Genomic DNA, 17,914 nt, shown 5'->3' on the forward strand with positions numbered 1-17,914 from the left:
TCTCCCGCACACTTGGAGCACTCTGACTGCCTGCAGAGCTACTGGAGACCAGCGGCAGGTTGTTTACGAATAACAGCAGGTGAGAATCTTGTTTCACGACATTTTTATGTGACTGATGCAGTGCTTCTGTGTGTCTCCTCAGTGCTGTGTCGTGTGTACATGACTATAGACTCATACGTGAGTGTAAGGACACACAGCGAGGTGTGTGTGCAGGAATTGCTGAGAACTTTGGCTGAAAGGCTCGACTGCGTTGAGGATGACATGGTGCTGGTCGCCGTCACGTATACTGGAGGTCTGAACGTGTAGAATGCCTGTTTTCATATTGATTGACAAAGTTGTTGCTTTCTATTTGTTCACGAGGCATCCCTTTCTGCCAGGTCCCTACTGACCTCTGTGGGCCAAATAATTTATTTCACTTCTTTTTCTCTTTTCTTCTGTACACTACATGTTCAAACGTATGAATACTCCCTTCTAATTAACATGTTTGGCAAGGCTTCTTAATTCCAGTGAAGACAAATCTTGATGCAACAGCATACAATGACATCTAGAGAATTGTGTGCTTCCGCTTTGTGGCAACCCCCTTTCTGTTCTGTCTGTCTTGTGTGGAAGAACTTGACTGACCTGAACCCCACTGAACACCTTTGTGATGAAATGGAACACAGGCTGCAAGCCAGACCACATCACCCAATATTAGTGCCTGATCTCACTGATGCTTTTGTGTCTGAATGGGAGCAAATCCCTGCAGTCATGTTCCAACATCTAGTGGAAAGCTTCCCCAGAAGAGTGGAAGCTGTTAGGGAGGATCAACTTCCTATTAATGGCAATGGTTTTGAAATCAAATGCATTTTATTGAATGGTATTTGGGTGTCCACATACTCTTGGCTATATAGTGTACCCTGCTGTATATCCTTATTCTCTGCCATTGACACTTCCTCTCTCTCTCTCTCTCTCTCTCTCTCTCTCTCTCTCTCTCTCTCTCTCTCTCCCTCTCTCTCTCCAGAGAAGGTTCTGCTTCAGTCAGATCAGTGTGTATTTTCTGCTTTACTCAGCGCTGCAGACAGGCTGCACGTCTGCAGAAGAGACCTGACTGAGATCATGGTGAGACTGTTAAAATAAATCTGTTTTCCACACAGAAAAATACAAATCTTAGAGGCTATATACTTTTGTAGCATTATATATATATACAGTTGTGCTCAAAAGTTTGCATACCCTGGCAGAAATTGTGAAATTTTGACATTGATTTTGAAAATATGACTGATCATGCAAAAAAAAAAACTGTCTTTTATATAAGGATAGTGATCATATGAAGCCATTTATTATCACATAGTTGTTTGGCTCCTTTTTAAATCATAATGATAACAGAAATCACCCAAATGGCCCTGATCAAAAGTTTACATACCCTTGAATGTTTGGCCTTGTTACAGACACACAAGGTGACACACACAGGTTTAAATGGCAATTAAAGTTTAATTTCCCACACCTGTGGCTTTTTAAATTGCAATTAGTGTCTGTGTATAAATAGTCAATGAGTTTGTTAGCTCTCACTTGGATGCACTGAGCAGGCTAGATATTGAGCCATGGGGAGCAGAAAAGAACTGTCAAAAGACCAGAGTAACAAGGTAATGGAACTTTATAAAGATGGAAAAAGATATAAAAAGATATCCAAAGCCTTGGAAATGCCTGTCAGTACTGCTCAATCACTTATTAAGAAGTGGAAAATTTGGGGATCTCTTGATACCAAGCCAAGGTCAGGTAGACCAAGAAAGATTTCAGCCAAACTGCAAGAAGAATTGTTCCGGATACAAAGAAAAACCCACAGGTAACCTCAGGAGAAATACAGGCTGCTCTGGAAAAAGACGGTGTGGTTGTTTCAAGGAGCACAATACTATGATACTTGAACAAAAATGAGCTGCATGGTCGAGTTGCCAGAAAGAAGCCTTTACTGTGCCAATGCTACAAAAAAGCCCGGTTACAATATGCCCGACAACACCTTGACACGCCTCACAGCTTCTGGCACACTGTAATTTGGAGTGACGAGACCAAAATAGAGCTTTATGGTCACAACTATAAGCGCTTTGTTTGGAGAGGGGTCAACAAGGCATATAGTGAAAAGAATACCATCCCCACTGTGAAGCATGGTGGTGGCTCACTGATGTTTTGGGGGTGTGTGAGCTCTAAAGGCACAGGGAATCTTGTGAAAATTGATGGCAAGATGAATGCAGCATTTTGTCTGAAAATACTGGCAGACAATTTGCATTCTTCTGCACGAAAGCTGCGCATGGGACGCTCTTGGACTTAATAAAAACAACAATAATAATCATACAAAAAATGCATTTTTATATACAAATGATCTTTAATTGGGGGCTTTTATGAGCAAATATTGATATTTGTGATGAATTTTATTAATTAAGCAGCATATCATGCAATTATTTCAACACATTTTTAATCGATTGAAAGCCCCAAAAATTGTCAGGGTTTCTTAAACCAAGAACAGCCATAATTTTGTTTTTCAGGATCATTTCCCACCCTCTCTCTCTGACTCTTTGAATTAAACAAGTCTTAAGACTTCTGTATACAAATGACTTCTGTCATAATAGGCTAACTTCCATCTACCAGCATAGTTTATGACTAAGTTCAGGCATGAAGCTCTACATGTGGCAAGCTAATAGGTTCTTTGTACTTGATATCTGTTAGCCAATAGGCTCCCTCACATGTAACTTGTTAAGCCTGTCGTCTCGCATGGTGTAAGCTGATAGGTCCTTTGACAAGTAATAGGGTAGCCAATCAACTTGCATGCTCTCTCTTTGTCTAACATTTAAATTTGCCCAGTTTGTAAGTCAGCCAATTTCTCTAAAACCCTCCTCCTCCTCAGTTTCACTTGTCTAGATCTGCTGTATGGGGATTATATTTATTGCTAATTGTGCGGCAGCATGCCATACAGTATATGCTTGATACAGCATGTCTTGTGTTTGTCTAATTGTGCAGGAGAATGTCTGTGTACAGTCTGTTCTAGCAGTAGCAAGTCTTCATACTGGCTATGCAGCAGCAGCAGCAGCGTTGCAGATCTAGTCCGCCAAGACCAAAATCCTATCAATATGTCATACCCACATTGACATGCTAAATCTTTCAGACAGTTGTCATGACTGAAAAGTGTTATCACAATTTCTGATTGAGCAGTTTTAGCTTACTTTTCACAAATTGTCTGTATGGATGGGGTAGGGAACTTTGCATTGTGAACTTTAGAGTATGGCTGCATGGTACATTTAGTTAAAACCCTGTTTTCAATGATATAGCCCATTTAAAACAGTCAGATAGCATAGTGGTTCTCAACCAGGAGTCCTTGGCCTACAAAGGGGTCTCGGCAAACTTCCAAGGAGGCCTCAACTTAAACGTGTTTAAAATATTTTAGAATGAATGAAAACTGCTAAGAAGTCAAGATTACAACATAAACTGATAACACATTTCTCATTCTGGTGGACAGTGTTTTTGAATATTCATAGGAAAGTGGTCTATGAATATTGCCTTGAAGTCAAAAAGTTTATGAACTGCTGAATCATACAATACAACACTTGCACTGAAGCAAACGGATGAATGATAGTGTGCTGTGAATGTTGTTCTCTGTCAGAGTCTCTTCACCGATAACGGACAGATGCAGCAGCGGTCAGTGAAGATGCTGAGCATGAACACATGGGATGTAGCTATTTCACTCACCAACTGTGACTGGACACTCTTCAGTAACATACATGAGGTGAAGTCCCATTCCCACACACACACACACACTTCTGACAGTGCAGAACCCTCAATGTGAACAGTCCAGGTCCTTTTTGTCAGTATGAAGCAATTTAAAAAGCACAGCTGCTTCTCACCACTAACCTGCAATTTAAGCAAATGTTTCCTAAAAGGTCCTAAGATCAGGGTTTGAATTGTGTCCGAGCTTCCAGCGGTTGAAAAATGCACATGTAAAATTAAATAAATCAAGTTTGCTTCAATGTATCAATGTACTTATCTTGCGTGAACTACTAGTTACCAAAAATTCTGTACCTGCTAGTAAGTTGTTAATGCAACTGTTTAGCACACAGGTAAACATGCATAATTATTGTAAGTTAAGTTATTAATTTAAGATTTACAATCATAACAAATACAACCCAAATCCAAAAAAGTTGGGACAATGTGAAAAATGCTTATAAAAACAAAAAGGACTGATTTGTAAATTATGTTCACCCTTTGCTATATTGAAAGCACCAGAACTACACCACAACTACACATATGATGTTTTACCTTGTGAAAAGTAAATGACATTTACTTGTCATTTTTTTATTTATTTTTTTTATTTTTATGTACAGTAAATTCAAATCAGATGATTGCAACACACTCCAAAAAAGTTGGGACAGTCGAGTGTTTACCACTGTGAAACATCACCATTTCTTCAAATTACACATAATAAGCATTTGGGCACTGAAGACACAAGTGTGTTAAGTTTAGAAAGTGGAATTTTCCCCCATTCATCCATTATGCAGGTCTTCAGCTGCACAATTGTACAGGGTCTTCATTGCCGTATGGTGTGCTTCATAATGCACCACACATTCTCAATAGGAGACAGGTCAGGACTGCAGGCAGGCCAATCTAGCACCCGCACTCTCTGCTTACACAGCCATGCACTTGTAATCCGGGCAGTATGTGGTTTGAAGTTGTCCTGCTGGAAAATGCTTGGACGTCCCTGGAAAAGATGGTGCTGGATGGCGATGTATGTTGCTCCAAAATTTTTACATATCTGTCTGCATTGATGGTGCCCTCACAGTTGTGTGAGTTACCCATGCCATGGGCACTGACACACCCCTAGCCCATACAGACACTGGCTTTTGGACCTGACGCTAATAACAGCTTGGATGGCCCTTTTCCTCTTTGGCCTGGAGAACACGACAGCTGTGCTTTTCAAAAACTATCTGAAATGTGGACTCATCGGACCAAAACACACGGTTCCACTGTTCTACTTTCCATCTAAAATGAGACCGAGCCGAGAGAAGCCAGCAGCACTTCTGGACAGTGTTGATGTAGGGCTTCAGCTTTGAATAGTAAAGTCTTAACCTGCATCTGTGGATGCAGTGGTGAATGGTGTTGACTAACAAAGGTTTACTAAAGTTATCCCAAGCCCATGTTCATGATATCCATTACAGATGAATTATGTTTTTTTAAGAGGGTGACGTCTGATGGATCAGAGATCACACGCATTCAGAAGTGGTTTTCGTCTTGCCCTTATGCAAATCTTTTAACTATATTGTGCACTGTAGAGGGTGAAATGCCCAAAATCCTTCCAGTTTGTCTTTGGGGAACATTGTTCTCAAAGTGCTGGACTATTTGCTGAAGCATCTAGTGGCAAATTGACAAGTCTTGAACGATCCTTACTCTTGAAGGACTAGGCTGTTCTTGACACAATTGCCTCACCTGTTTAACATCTCCTGTTTCACATCGCCTTATTATTTCAACTCGTCAAATTGTTATTAGTCTTAAATTGCCCCCGTCTCATCTTTTTTGGATTGTGTTGCAATCATCTGATTTGAAATTACTGTACATTTAATAAAAAACAATGAAATTCACAAGGTAAAACATCATATAATGTGTAGTTGTGGTGCTTACAATATAGCAAAATGTGAATATAATTTACAAATCACTCCTTTCTGTTTTTATTAGCATTTTCCATACTGTCCCAACTTTTTCGGAATTGAGGTAATTCAATTTTTTCTTTCTTTTTTAATCCAATGAAACTGAATGGAAGCCCCTAATAGAGTATGAAATAATACAGGTTTCCTATTCATTTTTTACTCAATAAGTACTGTAAAATAAAACAATAAAAATCCACAACAAGGTGTCAACAACAATAGTAATGCAATTTTCCGTGACCCTGCAGCAAGAGCTGGTGTATTTTACGCTGAGCCGCGATTCAAGCACTGGCCACACGGTGGTGCTGGAGCAGCTGTTACAGCGCTGTAATGAGACTCAGCAGTGGGTGATGACTGAAGTGCTTCTGTGTCCGACCCTCTGCAAACGTGTGCAGCTCTTCAAGAAATTTATCAAGATCGCAGCACAGTGAGTTTACGCATTTGTTTTTCTTTTGACTTCTATTGTTTTTATACTGAACTAATTATATTTTCTATCCTTTAACCCTGCCCCTAAACTCACACAAACCTTTTTGCATTATATTTTTTTATGGGGAGTTTGGTGATCCCCAGAATGTTTTTACTGTCAGCATTATTGTACTGGTATCTGTTAAAGACATTTCTTTTATCTCTTTCTTCTCAAAGCATTTGATGTACATGCTCATTTTGTTTTTCTCATTTCTTGTCCTTCTCTCTTTCCGTTATCTTCTTTTTCTCAATTTGTCTTAGCTGTAAAGTACAGAGGAACCTAAACTCAGTTTTTGCTATCATTTTGGGATTGAACAGTCCAGCTGTCAGTCGACTCACTCAGACATGGGAGGTAGGATAATACCAACCCCAATACAATGACATACACCACAATATACAGTATGTGTATATGAGGAGTTAGTGTTGCAGTCACGTTGTTAACATCAATATATATATATATATATATATATATATATATATATATATATATATATATATATATATATATATTTGTTTGCCATAACAAACTCCACTAAAGCTGTAATTTGGCTTCATTCCTTCCACTTATTTTTCTTCTTTTACTGTCCCCTTTCCAGAAAGTCCCTGGGAAGTTCAGGAAGTTATTTTCCGAGCTGGAGAGCCTGACAGTAAGTGATTGTCTCATCAGGATTTAAGTTGCCTCCTGCTAGTTCACCTCCTGTTCCCTCCTGCTAGAGCATTTTGTGCTATTTACGGCTCATTAGAATGTAATATATGAAGCCATAATCAGATCAGAGCCTGTGGCCTCAAGGGAGGAAACAGCAGGTGGTATTACATTGGAAAAGATTTAAGACAAACCAGTACAAATTGCATTACAAACACACTTGTGCAAATATATACTGTACTCCTGAATGCTCTGTCATGATTTGCAGGACCCTTCTTTAAACCACAAAGCCTATAGAGATTCCTTCAGGAAGATGAAATCTCCCAAGATCCCATTCCTACCTCTGCTTCTGAAAGGTGAGGCGAGTAAAATGTGCTCTGACTTGTTGTGTGCTGTTTATCAAGCATCAAACTTATGATTCTTAATAATCTGCACACAACACCCACAGCAACGTCCTAACCGGGCGTGACATGACAAGTTTCCAACAACAAGCATTTTGTCTGTCTGCACTTAAGGGATAGTTCACCCAAAAATTATTCATTTGCTCACGCTCATGCCATCATCCCAGATGTTTATGCCTTTCTTTCTTCTGCAGAACACAAATGAATATTTTTAAAAGAATATCTCAGTTCTGTAGGTCCGTACAATGCAAGTGAATGGGTGCCAACATTTTTACGCCCCAAAAAGTACATAAAGGCGTCATAAAAGTAATCTATATGACTCCAGTGGTTAAATCAGTGTCTTCTGAAGTGATATGAAAGGTGTGGGTGAGAAACAGATCAATATTTAAGACCTTTTTTGCTAGAAATTCTTCTCCCTGCCCAGTAGGGGGCGATATGCACGAAGAATGCACATCACCAAAAACACAAGAAGAAGAATGTTAAAGCAAATGTTAAAGTGGAGATTGACTGAGCAGTGAGGAGAATTTATAGTAAAAAAAGGACATAAATATTGATCAGTTTCTCACCCACACCTAGCATATCACTTCAGAAGATATTGATTTAACCACTGGAGTCTTATGGATTACTTTTATGCTGACTAATGTGATTTTTGGAGCTTCAACATTTTGGCACCCATTCACTTGCATTGTATGAACCTACAGAGCTGAGATATTCTTCTAAAATTCTTCATTTGAGTTCTGCAGAAGAAAGAAAGTCATACACAACTGGGATGGCAAGAGGGTGAGTAAATGATGAGAGAATGTTAATATTTTGGGTGAACGATTCCTTTAAATGCAAACTGCTATGCGAAGGGACACAAACACAGCTAGTAAGAAAAGGTTTTGTGCGGAGTGAGACTTTGGACCAATGAAATGTCACACCGGGTTTGGCCACATAGAACATCTGATCAACAAAATGCTTTGTCACGATTGTGACTTTTTTTTTGGAGAAAAATAACTCATGCCACACATGATTAGGATGCTTTGTGAGTCTATTTGGATGAGTTTTGGCTAGTTCTCAGTCTCACTTGTGTTTTTGTATTTACGTTTGAATGAATATCTTCTCTTTGAATAGATATTACCTTCATTCATGAGGGCAACAAAACCTTTCTCGACAACCTGGTCAACTTTGATAAGCTAGTAAGTGAACAACAGGCCTTGAGGAAATAATTTTTCTCTGAAAATTAATGTTATGTCTCATCAAGTGAGCAGAACAGGTTAATGAAGGTGTATTTTGTGTGCAGCACATGATAGCAGACACAGTGCGGATTATAAGGCAGTGTCGGACAGATCACATGGGTAAGTGCTCAAATCATTTAAATCAGAATAATATATTGCAAAACTTTAAGGTGACGTGTAATTTCTGTGCCACTAGCGTCACCAAACACAATTACAAAAAGAATGACTGATTTCAAACAGGTTTCCTAAATACCACCACTCCCAGTCTTTTGCCATTGTACAAACAGTCCCGTACCAAACGCATGCCATTGGTTGGGCCAATGTTGCTATGTCAGACCACTCAAGCACTGCAGAGCCACAGTGTTTACACTTTTCTGGGAAATCAATCTACAAAATGCTTACTTCTACATAATAACCTGGGATAAAAGAGTATTTTAACATTGAAAAAAATTAAACACGTCACATTTGGCTTGTTCAGCTCTGAATATATTTGTGCATAAGCCAGATCTGCTTCTGCTGTAAAAAAACTAGTTTTGACCTAGTTTACAGTTGCAATCAAAATTATTCAACCCCCCTGACCAGCAATACATTCTGGTGATGTGAAATAAAACACATCAACTAAAACCTCAGTAAACAGTCAAAGTAAGTTTTTAATACACATTTGAGTGATTTTGAGAACAAAGAGTTCAGTTTACCCAAATTTTAAAATAAAAAATAACTATTTCTCTCCACAAATGTCATGTCAAAAATATTCAACCCCCAAAGTCAATCATTTGTGGAGCATCCTTTATCCTTAATAACAGCAAATAAATGTTTCAGGTAAGTGTTCTCAGGTTTCGGCCACCTCTCTATTAGAATTTTTACATATTTCTCATGAGCAAAAGCTTCCAGCTCATTGACATTCTTTGGTTTCTGTGCTGCCACTGCTTCCTTGAAATCCCAACAAAGGTTTGCAATGGGATTTTAATGATGGACTGAAAGGGCCATTTAAGGACATTCCACGACCTATCCCTGAACCAGATTTTGGACAACTTGGATGTATCCTTGGTGTTATTGTCTTGCTGGAAAGTCCAGTGATCACCGAGCTTCAATTTACACACTGAAGGCATCACATTTTTCATGCCAAAATGGCCTGATACCTGAAAGAATCCATGGTGTCAGTCACATAGTCAGGATAGCTGTTTCCTGCAGCCGCAAAACACCCCCATAACAGGACTGACCCACCTTCACGCTTGACTGTGGGGATGGTGTCGTTCTTGTCATCACCTTGTCATCTTACTCCAGACGTACTGCTGACCCATGGGTCTAAAACTCATTTTCAGTTTAGTGTCATACATCTATAAAAACTTCTTCCAGGACTCCACAAGTCTTTCCAAATTACTTCTTAAATATTCAGTCAACTGGAGTCAGCATTTCCCTTGGTGAAGTTTTGCTTTCTTCCACACCTCAAGAAGGTTGCTGTTGTACCATATTTAAAAAATGTATGAATGATGCTGCCAGCTTTGTCTATTGGAAATTGAAGTGCCTTGGAAATGTACTTTTAGCCATGACCTTTCTTGTGTAATTAAATAATCTCCTCTATTAGCTTTTGAGACAGCTTATTTTTAATTGCATTTTTTGCATAGAAATACATTTTTGCTTACAACACTAAACTTAAATTTTAAAACTTAAATAAGTGCCATTGCAGATTGATGACTTAATTTTGTTTTAAAACAATTACTTGTGTAGCCTTACATGTTTAAGAAACAGCTACATGCAATAGGGGTTGAATAATTATGACATGGCTGTATTTTTAAAAATCCTGCTATTTAGAAATATTAGGTTATATATTCACACTATGACTTTGAATGTGTCACTCAACTGATATAGATGTAAAGTTTAAAAAATCATCATAAAAGCTTACCTTTGTAAATCCTTACTGTCTTGGAGGGTTGAATAATTTCAATTGCAACTGTAGCTGTACTCTTTGCTGAGAGCAAAACTTTGTGGAGGTGCAGATTTTATAGGTTTTGGATTTTTCTCAATCAGGATACATGCTGTGCCAGAAGGACAGTGTAGAGGTGAGAATGTACATCAACTACCTGCACATCATCGACAATCAACAGACCCTCTTTGAGCTCTCACACAGACTAGAGCCCCGGACATAGAACAACACATGGGTCCCGATCCACTACTGAAAGAGATAGGACAAAATCCTTCCTCTAAAAATGAAGACTGTGGTGAGCAAGTCATCCACTAGGGGGGAAACACACTTGCATCAATCACAAAGACCAGAGGCAGAGTTTCGCACAACCAAAGATCTCTCTGCAAGTTACAGTATAGTACACAAGTACACAGGTAAAAGGTATAGTTCACCCAAAAATGAAAATACGTTCATTATTTCCTTACCCTCATGTTGTTCTAAACCTGTATGACTTTTGCTTCAAGGAAGAAAGAAAGGTATATAGGTTTGGAACAACATGAGGGTGAGTAAATGATGACATTTGTTATATTTTTGGGTGAACTATCCCTTTCAGTTATTTGAAGAAACTGAAATGGAGATCTATAAAATTGGCTTCTGAAACAGTTCTGCAAAACAGTTACAACAGGCATGAACGATTAAAATGGTCCAGTATTCTATATGTTACACTAAAGACACATCGTAATGGGATTCCAGATGGTGTTTTTGTTCAGCTCACTTTCACTCAGTAGTGTAGAACACATTATTATTATTATTATTGTTGATGTTATTATTACTATTTTTTTTTTTTTTTTTAGCCAGTTTTTGAACCAGTGGAGTTGTTTGCATATACATATATGGGAAAATCATGGGCACAAATTAGAATTTTGAGCTACATGCACAAATCGCAACATAATGTAATTCTATCTGGAGACAATCAGAAAAATATGTCAATCCAGCACAGTATATTTAGGTACAGCATTGCTACCACAAGCAATAGTAGAAGTCTAGAATTAAAGCAGTGGTGATCTTTAGTTGGACTTAAATATACTGTTATAAAATCTTAAATCTCAAACCTTAAAAATACATACCTTTCAGAATCCTGTTTTGTAGGAAGCCCAGTGTTTTGTAATAGGTTTTAACGCTTAGGTTAACATGCTTGATCAGATTCACTATAATTCTTTTATAATAACCTAGTTTGCAGACCATTATAGAAATAATGAAACAAAACTTCAGGGCTTGTTGTTTTTTTAAAGAAGCCCTACTGCATGGAGCCAAAGATTTCCTGCAAAAACAACTTCAAGCAATGGTTCTGTAAAGGCTCACACTAGACAGAGTTTGGAAAATAGAAAGTGTATAGATTTTGTTGTACAATGTGTAGTTGTACTTTGATCAGCTTCAGATTTTCCCTGATTCGGGAAGGGGGGCTGTTAGAAACATACTTTGTAAACACAAAGAAAAGATGTAGTGTTGTAAATGTGATTAGTTGGTCTGAAGGATTTGGCAACGCCATTGATTGACCATTCTGATTGTTCATGCATGTGAGGTTCACATATAAACTCTGTAAATACAAAAAGATGTTTGTTTTTTTTAATAAATAATAATAATAAAAAATAAAAAAAAAACAGGCCAGAAGGCAGTGACTGACTGTAGCTGCTGTTTGCACTAGTTTTCTTTGTCAAGAGCCTGATATTAAAGAAAAATACATTTTTTGCCACTCTTTCTTTTATTTTTTTTATTTTTTTTTTTATCTTTAAACCTACACGTAAGTTAAAAGTTGATAAGTTCAAATACAATTTGACACAATTGAGAAAATAAAGGTGTTTAAAAGAGACTTACGGTTCTCTTCTAGGATTACAGACCAAAAATACTGATGACTCACATTGCACTACTGATTTTTCATTTTTGTCCAATCAAATGCTCTTTCCACATGTAATATGGATTATATAATCAGATCAAGTACTTGTATTTCAATTACACTTTTTACACTTTTACATTTTTGAGTAGTTTTACTCAGCGAATGACAAATAAGATGCTGTTTGAGTTTATGCTTACTAATGTTTAATAAAAAGGTCAATTGGTACTTAATACATTTAAAATTGATTATTCAATATAGCAAAACATACAATAAGTAACCAGATTAGGTTACCTAAAACGTGTAATCTAAATTAAAAAATAATGTTACTGATTTCCAGTGTTGGGTAGCTACTTCTGAAATGTAATCCGGTACTGATGACAAATTACATGACTAAAATTGTAATCAATAATGTAATCTTTGGGATTACACTTTTTAGGTAATCTAATTTACTTTTTTATTTTAAAATGTAATTTAATTACAAGTACTTGATCTGGATTTGACATAATTCAGATTAAATGTAATCTGTTTCTGCCCAACACTGTCAACACAGAAAAGAAAACTGCACTCATCATATGATTTAATTGGGTCTTTAATGTTTGAAAATGTTTGAAGTAAACTATACACTTACTGCCACAGAGTGGTAGGAATACAGAATGAACCATGCCAGTTATGCTTTTAAATATCTTGGGTCTTATCAAAGTAAAACATAGACCTCAGTACGTGTCATGTATTTAGAGTGTGGATTTTCTCTGATGCAAAAAGCTGTAAAGCTCAGCTGGCTGTCTCAGTGAGAACAGAAGACAAATTGTCTAAACAGTTACAGATCCATCCTGTTGTGGGCCATTATTACCTGCTGTGCACCTGCTGCTGGACTCACTGAGAGAGGAGGAACAGCTACACAGCTTGTGTTAACCGCTCGTTTCCCTCTCCGGGACAGAAATATAATTTTCTTGTCTCCTGACAAGGCCTGCGTCATAGCAAAGAACTATGGGAAGGGTGTACAAACAATCCCAGACATACACAGCAGAAGATGTTTTGTATTTTGTGATCAACTAGAATGTAAAGACGCTGTTTAAAGGAATAGTTCACGCAAAAAAGAAAATTCTCTCTCCATTTTCTCACCCTCATGCCATCCCAGATATGTATGACTTTCTTTCTTCTGATGAACACAAACAAAGATTCTTTGATGAATATTTCAGCTTTTTGGGTCCTCACAATGCAAGTGAATGGGTACCGAAATTTTTAAGTTCCAAAACCAAATAAAGGCAGCATAAAAGTAATCCATACGACTCCAGTGGTTAAATCCTTCTCTTCACTTTCTTCCTTTGTTTTTGGCAATTCACATTCTTTGTGTAACTCACCACCTACTGGTCAGGGCTGGTCAAATGTGGAGATTTATAGTAAAAAAAGGACTTAAACATTGATCTGTTTCTCACCCACACCTACTGTATCGTATTGCTTCAGAAGACATGGATTAAAACAATGGAGTCTTAGGGATAACTTTTATGCTGCCTTTGTGCTTTTTGGAGCTTCAAACTTTTGGTACCCATTCACTTGCATTGTGAGGACCTACAGAGCTGAAATATTCTTAAAAAAACTTTGTGTTCTGCAGAAGAAAGAAAGTCACACACATCTGGGATGGCATGAGGGTGAGTTAATGATGAGATAATTTTTATTTTTAGGTGAACTATCCCTTTAATACCTTCAAAAATACTACCTAAAAACACATTTGTACAGTTCAGCATTATGATATGTAGTAATATGCAGTTATTAAATCACATATAGGTTGAGCAAAAAACTGGCAAGATGAAGCTTGCCATTCAAAGATAGCAGATTGTTTTCTCGACATGAGATGAATCACAGTGATCTATCAGTAGTCAGCAGGAATGGAGGGTCAATGTTAAACACACCTAATTTTTATATATATATATATATATATATATATATATATATATATATATATATATATATATATATTATATATATATATAAAGGGATCTATTTCATGGATTTGAGCAAAGATAAAATCTATGAGAGGAATGGAGTGGCCTCTTGTTCACACAGACATAAGCAGGGCCACACCTGCAAGGACCCACTTTGCAAGTGGATGGCGTGATTTGAGGCGGAAGCTCCAGATGTAGGTGGGGCTGTGGAGTTTGGTGCGGTGCACTGGGCACTCATAGGTGTTCTTCACATCCTGCTGGTCAGCTGGCACTGCACGTAAGTACAGCACTGGCATGGGTGGAGTCAATGCCTTCAAAACAGCCTCTGATAATTGACCTGTGGAGTTGTCCCAATGAGCACCTGCAAGAGGCACAGAAACAAAGATGATAAAGTCTTACAGCTGAAGTGTGTAATTTCTGTGCCACTAGCATAACCAGTGGCGGATTATGAGTAGCAAGGGCCCCGGGGCCAATTTTCTTCTAGGTCCCCCACTGGTCCAATTATCTTTTAAAGTTGAGATCTATGCAGTCTGTTTTCTGTTTAGAACGACCCTACAGCTTGGCTACCATTATTATTCTTCCATCGAAAAGCCCTGCTAAGTCATCATTTAAGCCTTTTTAAAGTGTCCAACAATCCCTTAGGCTACATTATATTGGCAGAATATTTAAATGAGCTACGAGTCTGTTTTGGAATGTTCATAATTTCAAACTTCAGCTGTCAAACAAAAACCCTTTAATCTGCTTTAAGATGCTCTATTTTTTCTTTCTTTCTTTCTTTCTTTCTTTCTGTAAAACCTGTAGAAATTTCTAACTTCAAGCATTTAAAACTATTTAAAACTTTCAGACAGTGGTGTAGCCAAGGGTGGGCCAGGCCCACCCAAATTATATATATATATATATATTTGTTTTTGCTTTTTAAATGCATAAATTCTGATTTCTGAAAGTGTGAATGAACTGTCTGAATGCACTGCTTCTCTGTTGTTAAGGACAATTTGAAAAAAAATAAAAAATAACTAGGGTGAAAACTTGGCCCATCCATTTTTAGTGACCCACAAAAGTAATTTCCTGGCTACGCCCTTGCTTTCAGACAAGGTTTTGTCAGACCAACATGATAGTTTGTTTCAACAAACTTTACGTATCTAGTTTAATCAGTACTTTTGTACCACACAAAGTAAAATATCTATATTTTATTTTTCCCAACCACCTAAGCCAAGTTATTTTTTTCTAATGTAGGGCAAACATGCAGTTATAGCAATGAATAGTGTAATAAATGTTTTTGTTCGACAGCCCTTTTATACAAACAATAAAACTTTACCATATAAAGCCTATATGAAATAATAGTCAGAAAATTATATTTTTAAACCTGTTTAAACCTATTTTTATACAAAATAATGAAATTTGAAGCACATGTTGCTTCAATAAATACTAATTTTGAAATATCAGAAACAAAATAAATGTTAATTTTAATTTTACTTGATCAAAATCAGTAATGATTTCGCATAAAAAAATGAGTGCATCAAAACATGATGGTTGCTATTTTGGAAAATTATATAACAAGGTTTTCTACTTCCAGTACAGCATGAAAACTTAGTTTACTTAGAGACAGTAGACATCTCATACACATCGTGATGATGATGTAGGCTTTAGAAAGTCATGTATCAAATATGATGCGCACAGCATTACAAGGTGAAAGAGTTGCTCAAAAAATTTAATTAGAAACAGAAAGGCAAAAGGGTCCTATAAGAGGGCTGGGGGCCCTCATAGTCACAGGGACCTGTTGAGGGGGCCTTGTATAAGCTGTGGGGGCCACATATTTACAACCTGGTCTCACAGTGAAAACGTGACACTATACATTTTTGCAAAACTTGTTATAGGTCTTTAGGTACAATTCCCTGCAGTTTCCAGGTGAAATCAACACTAGAGGTGCTACAACAACTGTGTGTTTTATTCACTTGCACTCAAATCATGACTTTAATGGCTTATTATGACTTTATTAATACTTATTTTTCTCTTTATTACTCAATCAAGTCCAGCCATGAACTCCAACAGACATGTGACATTACAGAGTTATAGAAGCAGTGGCGGATTTAGGCATGGGCGACATGGGCAGTGCCCCCGGTCGACAACTTTGGGGGGGTGTTGAAGTGGGTTTCGCCCAGGGCACCATACAAGCTAGAACCGCTACTGTATAGAAGCGGCTCGAAATTATGTGGTTGCTTCAGAAAATTAGCTTTTTCATTTCACTTCTGCATTTTAAAACACTAATGGTTAGATTTAGGCATTGATAAGGTTAGAATATCTTTTTAACGTATCATGTATATTTTAAAACACTATTGGTTAGGTTCAGGCAAAAGTGTTAGGTTAGGGAGGTATGTTTTAAAAATGTGTTTTTATCTAAAATTCACATTTAAACCACGTCTGAATACGATACCATTTTAGTTGCTTTTGGTGCCCCCAACTGGACATTTCACTGGAAACCTGCAGCCAAACATCTCATTATTTTTGAATTGCAAAAATGTTGTCAAGTTCACTTAAAGTTCATGCATATTTAAGCATATATAAACATTTGTTTTCAAAGTTGATGGGCCGCGAGACCTTGCAGCCCAGGGCCCCCCCGGGCCCTTGGTAGTCAAGGGCCCCTGGGTACTGGCCCCATTGGCCAGGTCCATAATTCACCTATGAGCATCATTGAGCAGAATTGCAAAAATAATGACTGTTTTCAGACAGGTTTTACAAACACTACCCCCATCTTTTATTGGATAATGCCATCCCAAACTCACATACATATGACATATGGTGTGTCTGTTTCTCAAACTAGAGACACTGATGTACTTATCCTCTTGTTTAGTTGTACATCTGGCCTTCCGCATCTCTTTCCGTCCTTGTTAGAGCCAGTTGTCCTTTGTTTTTGAAGACTGTGGTGTCCACCTTTGTATGAATTCTTCAGTTTATTGGCAATTGTATAGCCTTCATTCCTCAAAATAATGATTGACTGACGAGTTTATAGAGAAAGCCGTTTCTTTTTCACTATTTTTGACCTAATATTGACCTTAAGACATGCCAGTCTTAACAACGTTAAGATTCATTGAATGAACCAAATAGCTTTCAACTGTGTTTGATTTAATGGCAAGTGATTTTCTAGTACCAAATAAGCAATTTAGCATGATTACTCAAGGATAAGGTGTTGGAGTGATGGCTGCTGGAAATGGGGCCTGTCTAGATTTGATCAAAAATGACTTTTTTCAAATAGTGATGGTGCTGTTTTTTATATCAGTAATGTCCTGACTATACTTTGTGGTCAGTTGAATGCCACTTTGGTGAATTAAAGTACCAATTTCCTTCCGAAACAGCAAAATCTGTACATTATTCCAAACTTTTGGCCGCTGGTGTAGCATTGATAAAACTGGATTTCCATTTCTCAGCATGCTTTGCATGGGACTGGATAGGAGGAAAAAGTGTTGAAATGAAGTATTATTTTCTGCATTTTCGAGCAAGATGAGAATAGGAAGAGATTTGTTAATGTTTAATGTTCTGTTATATTGGTTTTCAAAAAGAGTGTCTGTTATGCTGGAGTTTTGGGGGTTGCCAATGTGGTAAAGAATGGCACTTGTGCTTTGGTTGAGGATGGACTTTCACTTTCAAGTGATACTTGATTTGAGTGCTGCTTAGCTCAATAAGCAGTTGCTATAAAATAAACAGTTGACAGAACTTGCTCACCTGGCATATACTAATGATTAATAAAATAGATTAATTTGGTCCCACATAAGAACATTTATTAAAATGTAATTGTA

At 37.5% G+C, this 17,914-nt stretch overlaps 1 protein-coding gene and 1 pseudogene across 1 annotated transcript in view; one reads left to right on the forward strand and one right to left on the reverse strand.

Annotated features, from left to right (window-relative positions):
• Positions 1-11,214, forward strand: part of LOC127453051 (rap guanine nucleotide exchange factor 5-like) — an 87,866-nt gene extending 76,652 nt beyond the window's left edge. Inside the window, exons 17-26 of the mRNA XM_051719059.1 lie at positions 143-292; positions 1,001-1,098; positions 3,626-3,748; positions 5,906-6,084; positions 6,384-6,474; positions 6,719-6,769; positions 7,034-7,121; positions 8,280-8,344; positions 8,449-8,503; positions 10,412-11,214. Of these exons, the coding sequence (XP_051575019.1) occupies positions 143-292; positions 1,001-1,098; positions 3,626-3,748; positions 5,906-6,084; positions 6,384-6,474; positions 6,719-6,769; positions 7,034-7,121; positions 8,280-8,344; positions 8,449-8,503; positions 10,412-10,530 (1,019 nt within the window). The 3' untranslated portion in view covers positions 10,531-11,214. The remainder of the gene's footprint in view (positions 1-142; positions 293-1,000; positions 1,099-3,625; positions 3,749-5,905; positions 6,085-6,383; positions 6,475-6,718; positions 6,770-7,033; positions 7,122-8,279; positions 8,345-8,448; positions 8,504-10,411) is intronic.
• A 3,022-nt stretch (positions 11,215-14,236) lies between these two features.
• LOC127452675 (dynein axonemal heavy chain 11-like) overlaps positions 14,237-17,914 on the reverse strand; it is a 181,541-nt pseudogene continuing 177,863 nt past the window's right edge.

This window comes from Myxocyprinus asiaticus, chromosome 15, assembly GCF_019703515.2.
Source record: "Myxocyprinus asiaticus isolate MX2 ecotype Aquarium Trade chromosome 15, UBuf_Myxa_2, whole genome shotgun sequence".
Lineage (NCBI taxonomy): Eukaryota > Metazoa > Chordata > Actinopteri > Cypriniformes > Catostomidae > Myxocyprinus > Myxocyprinus asiaticus.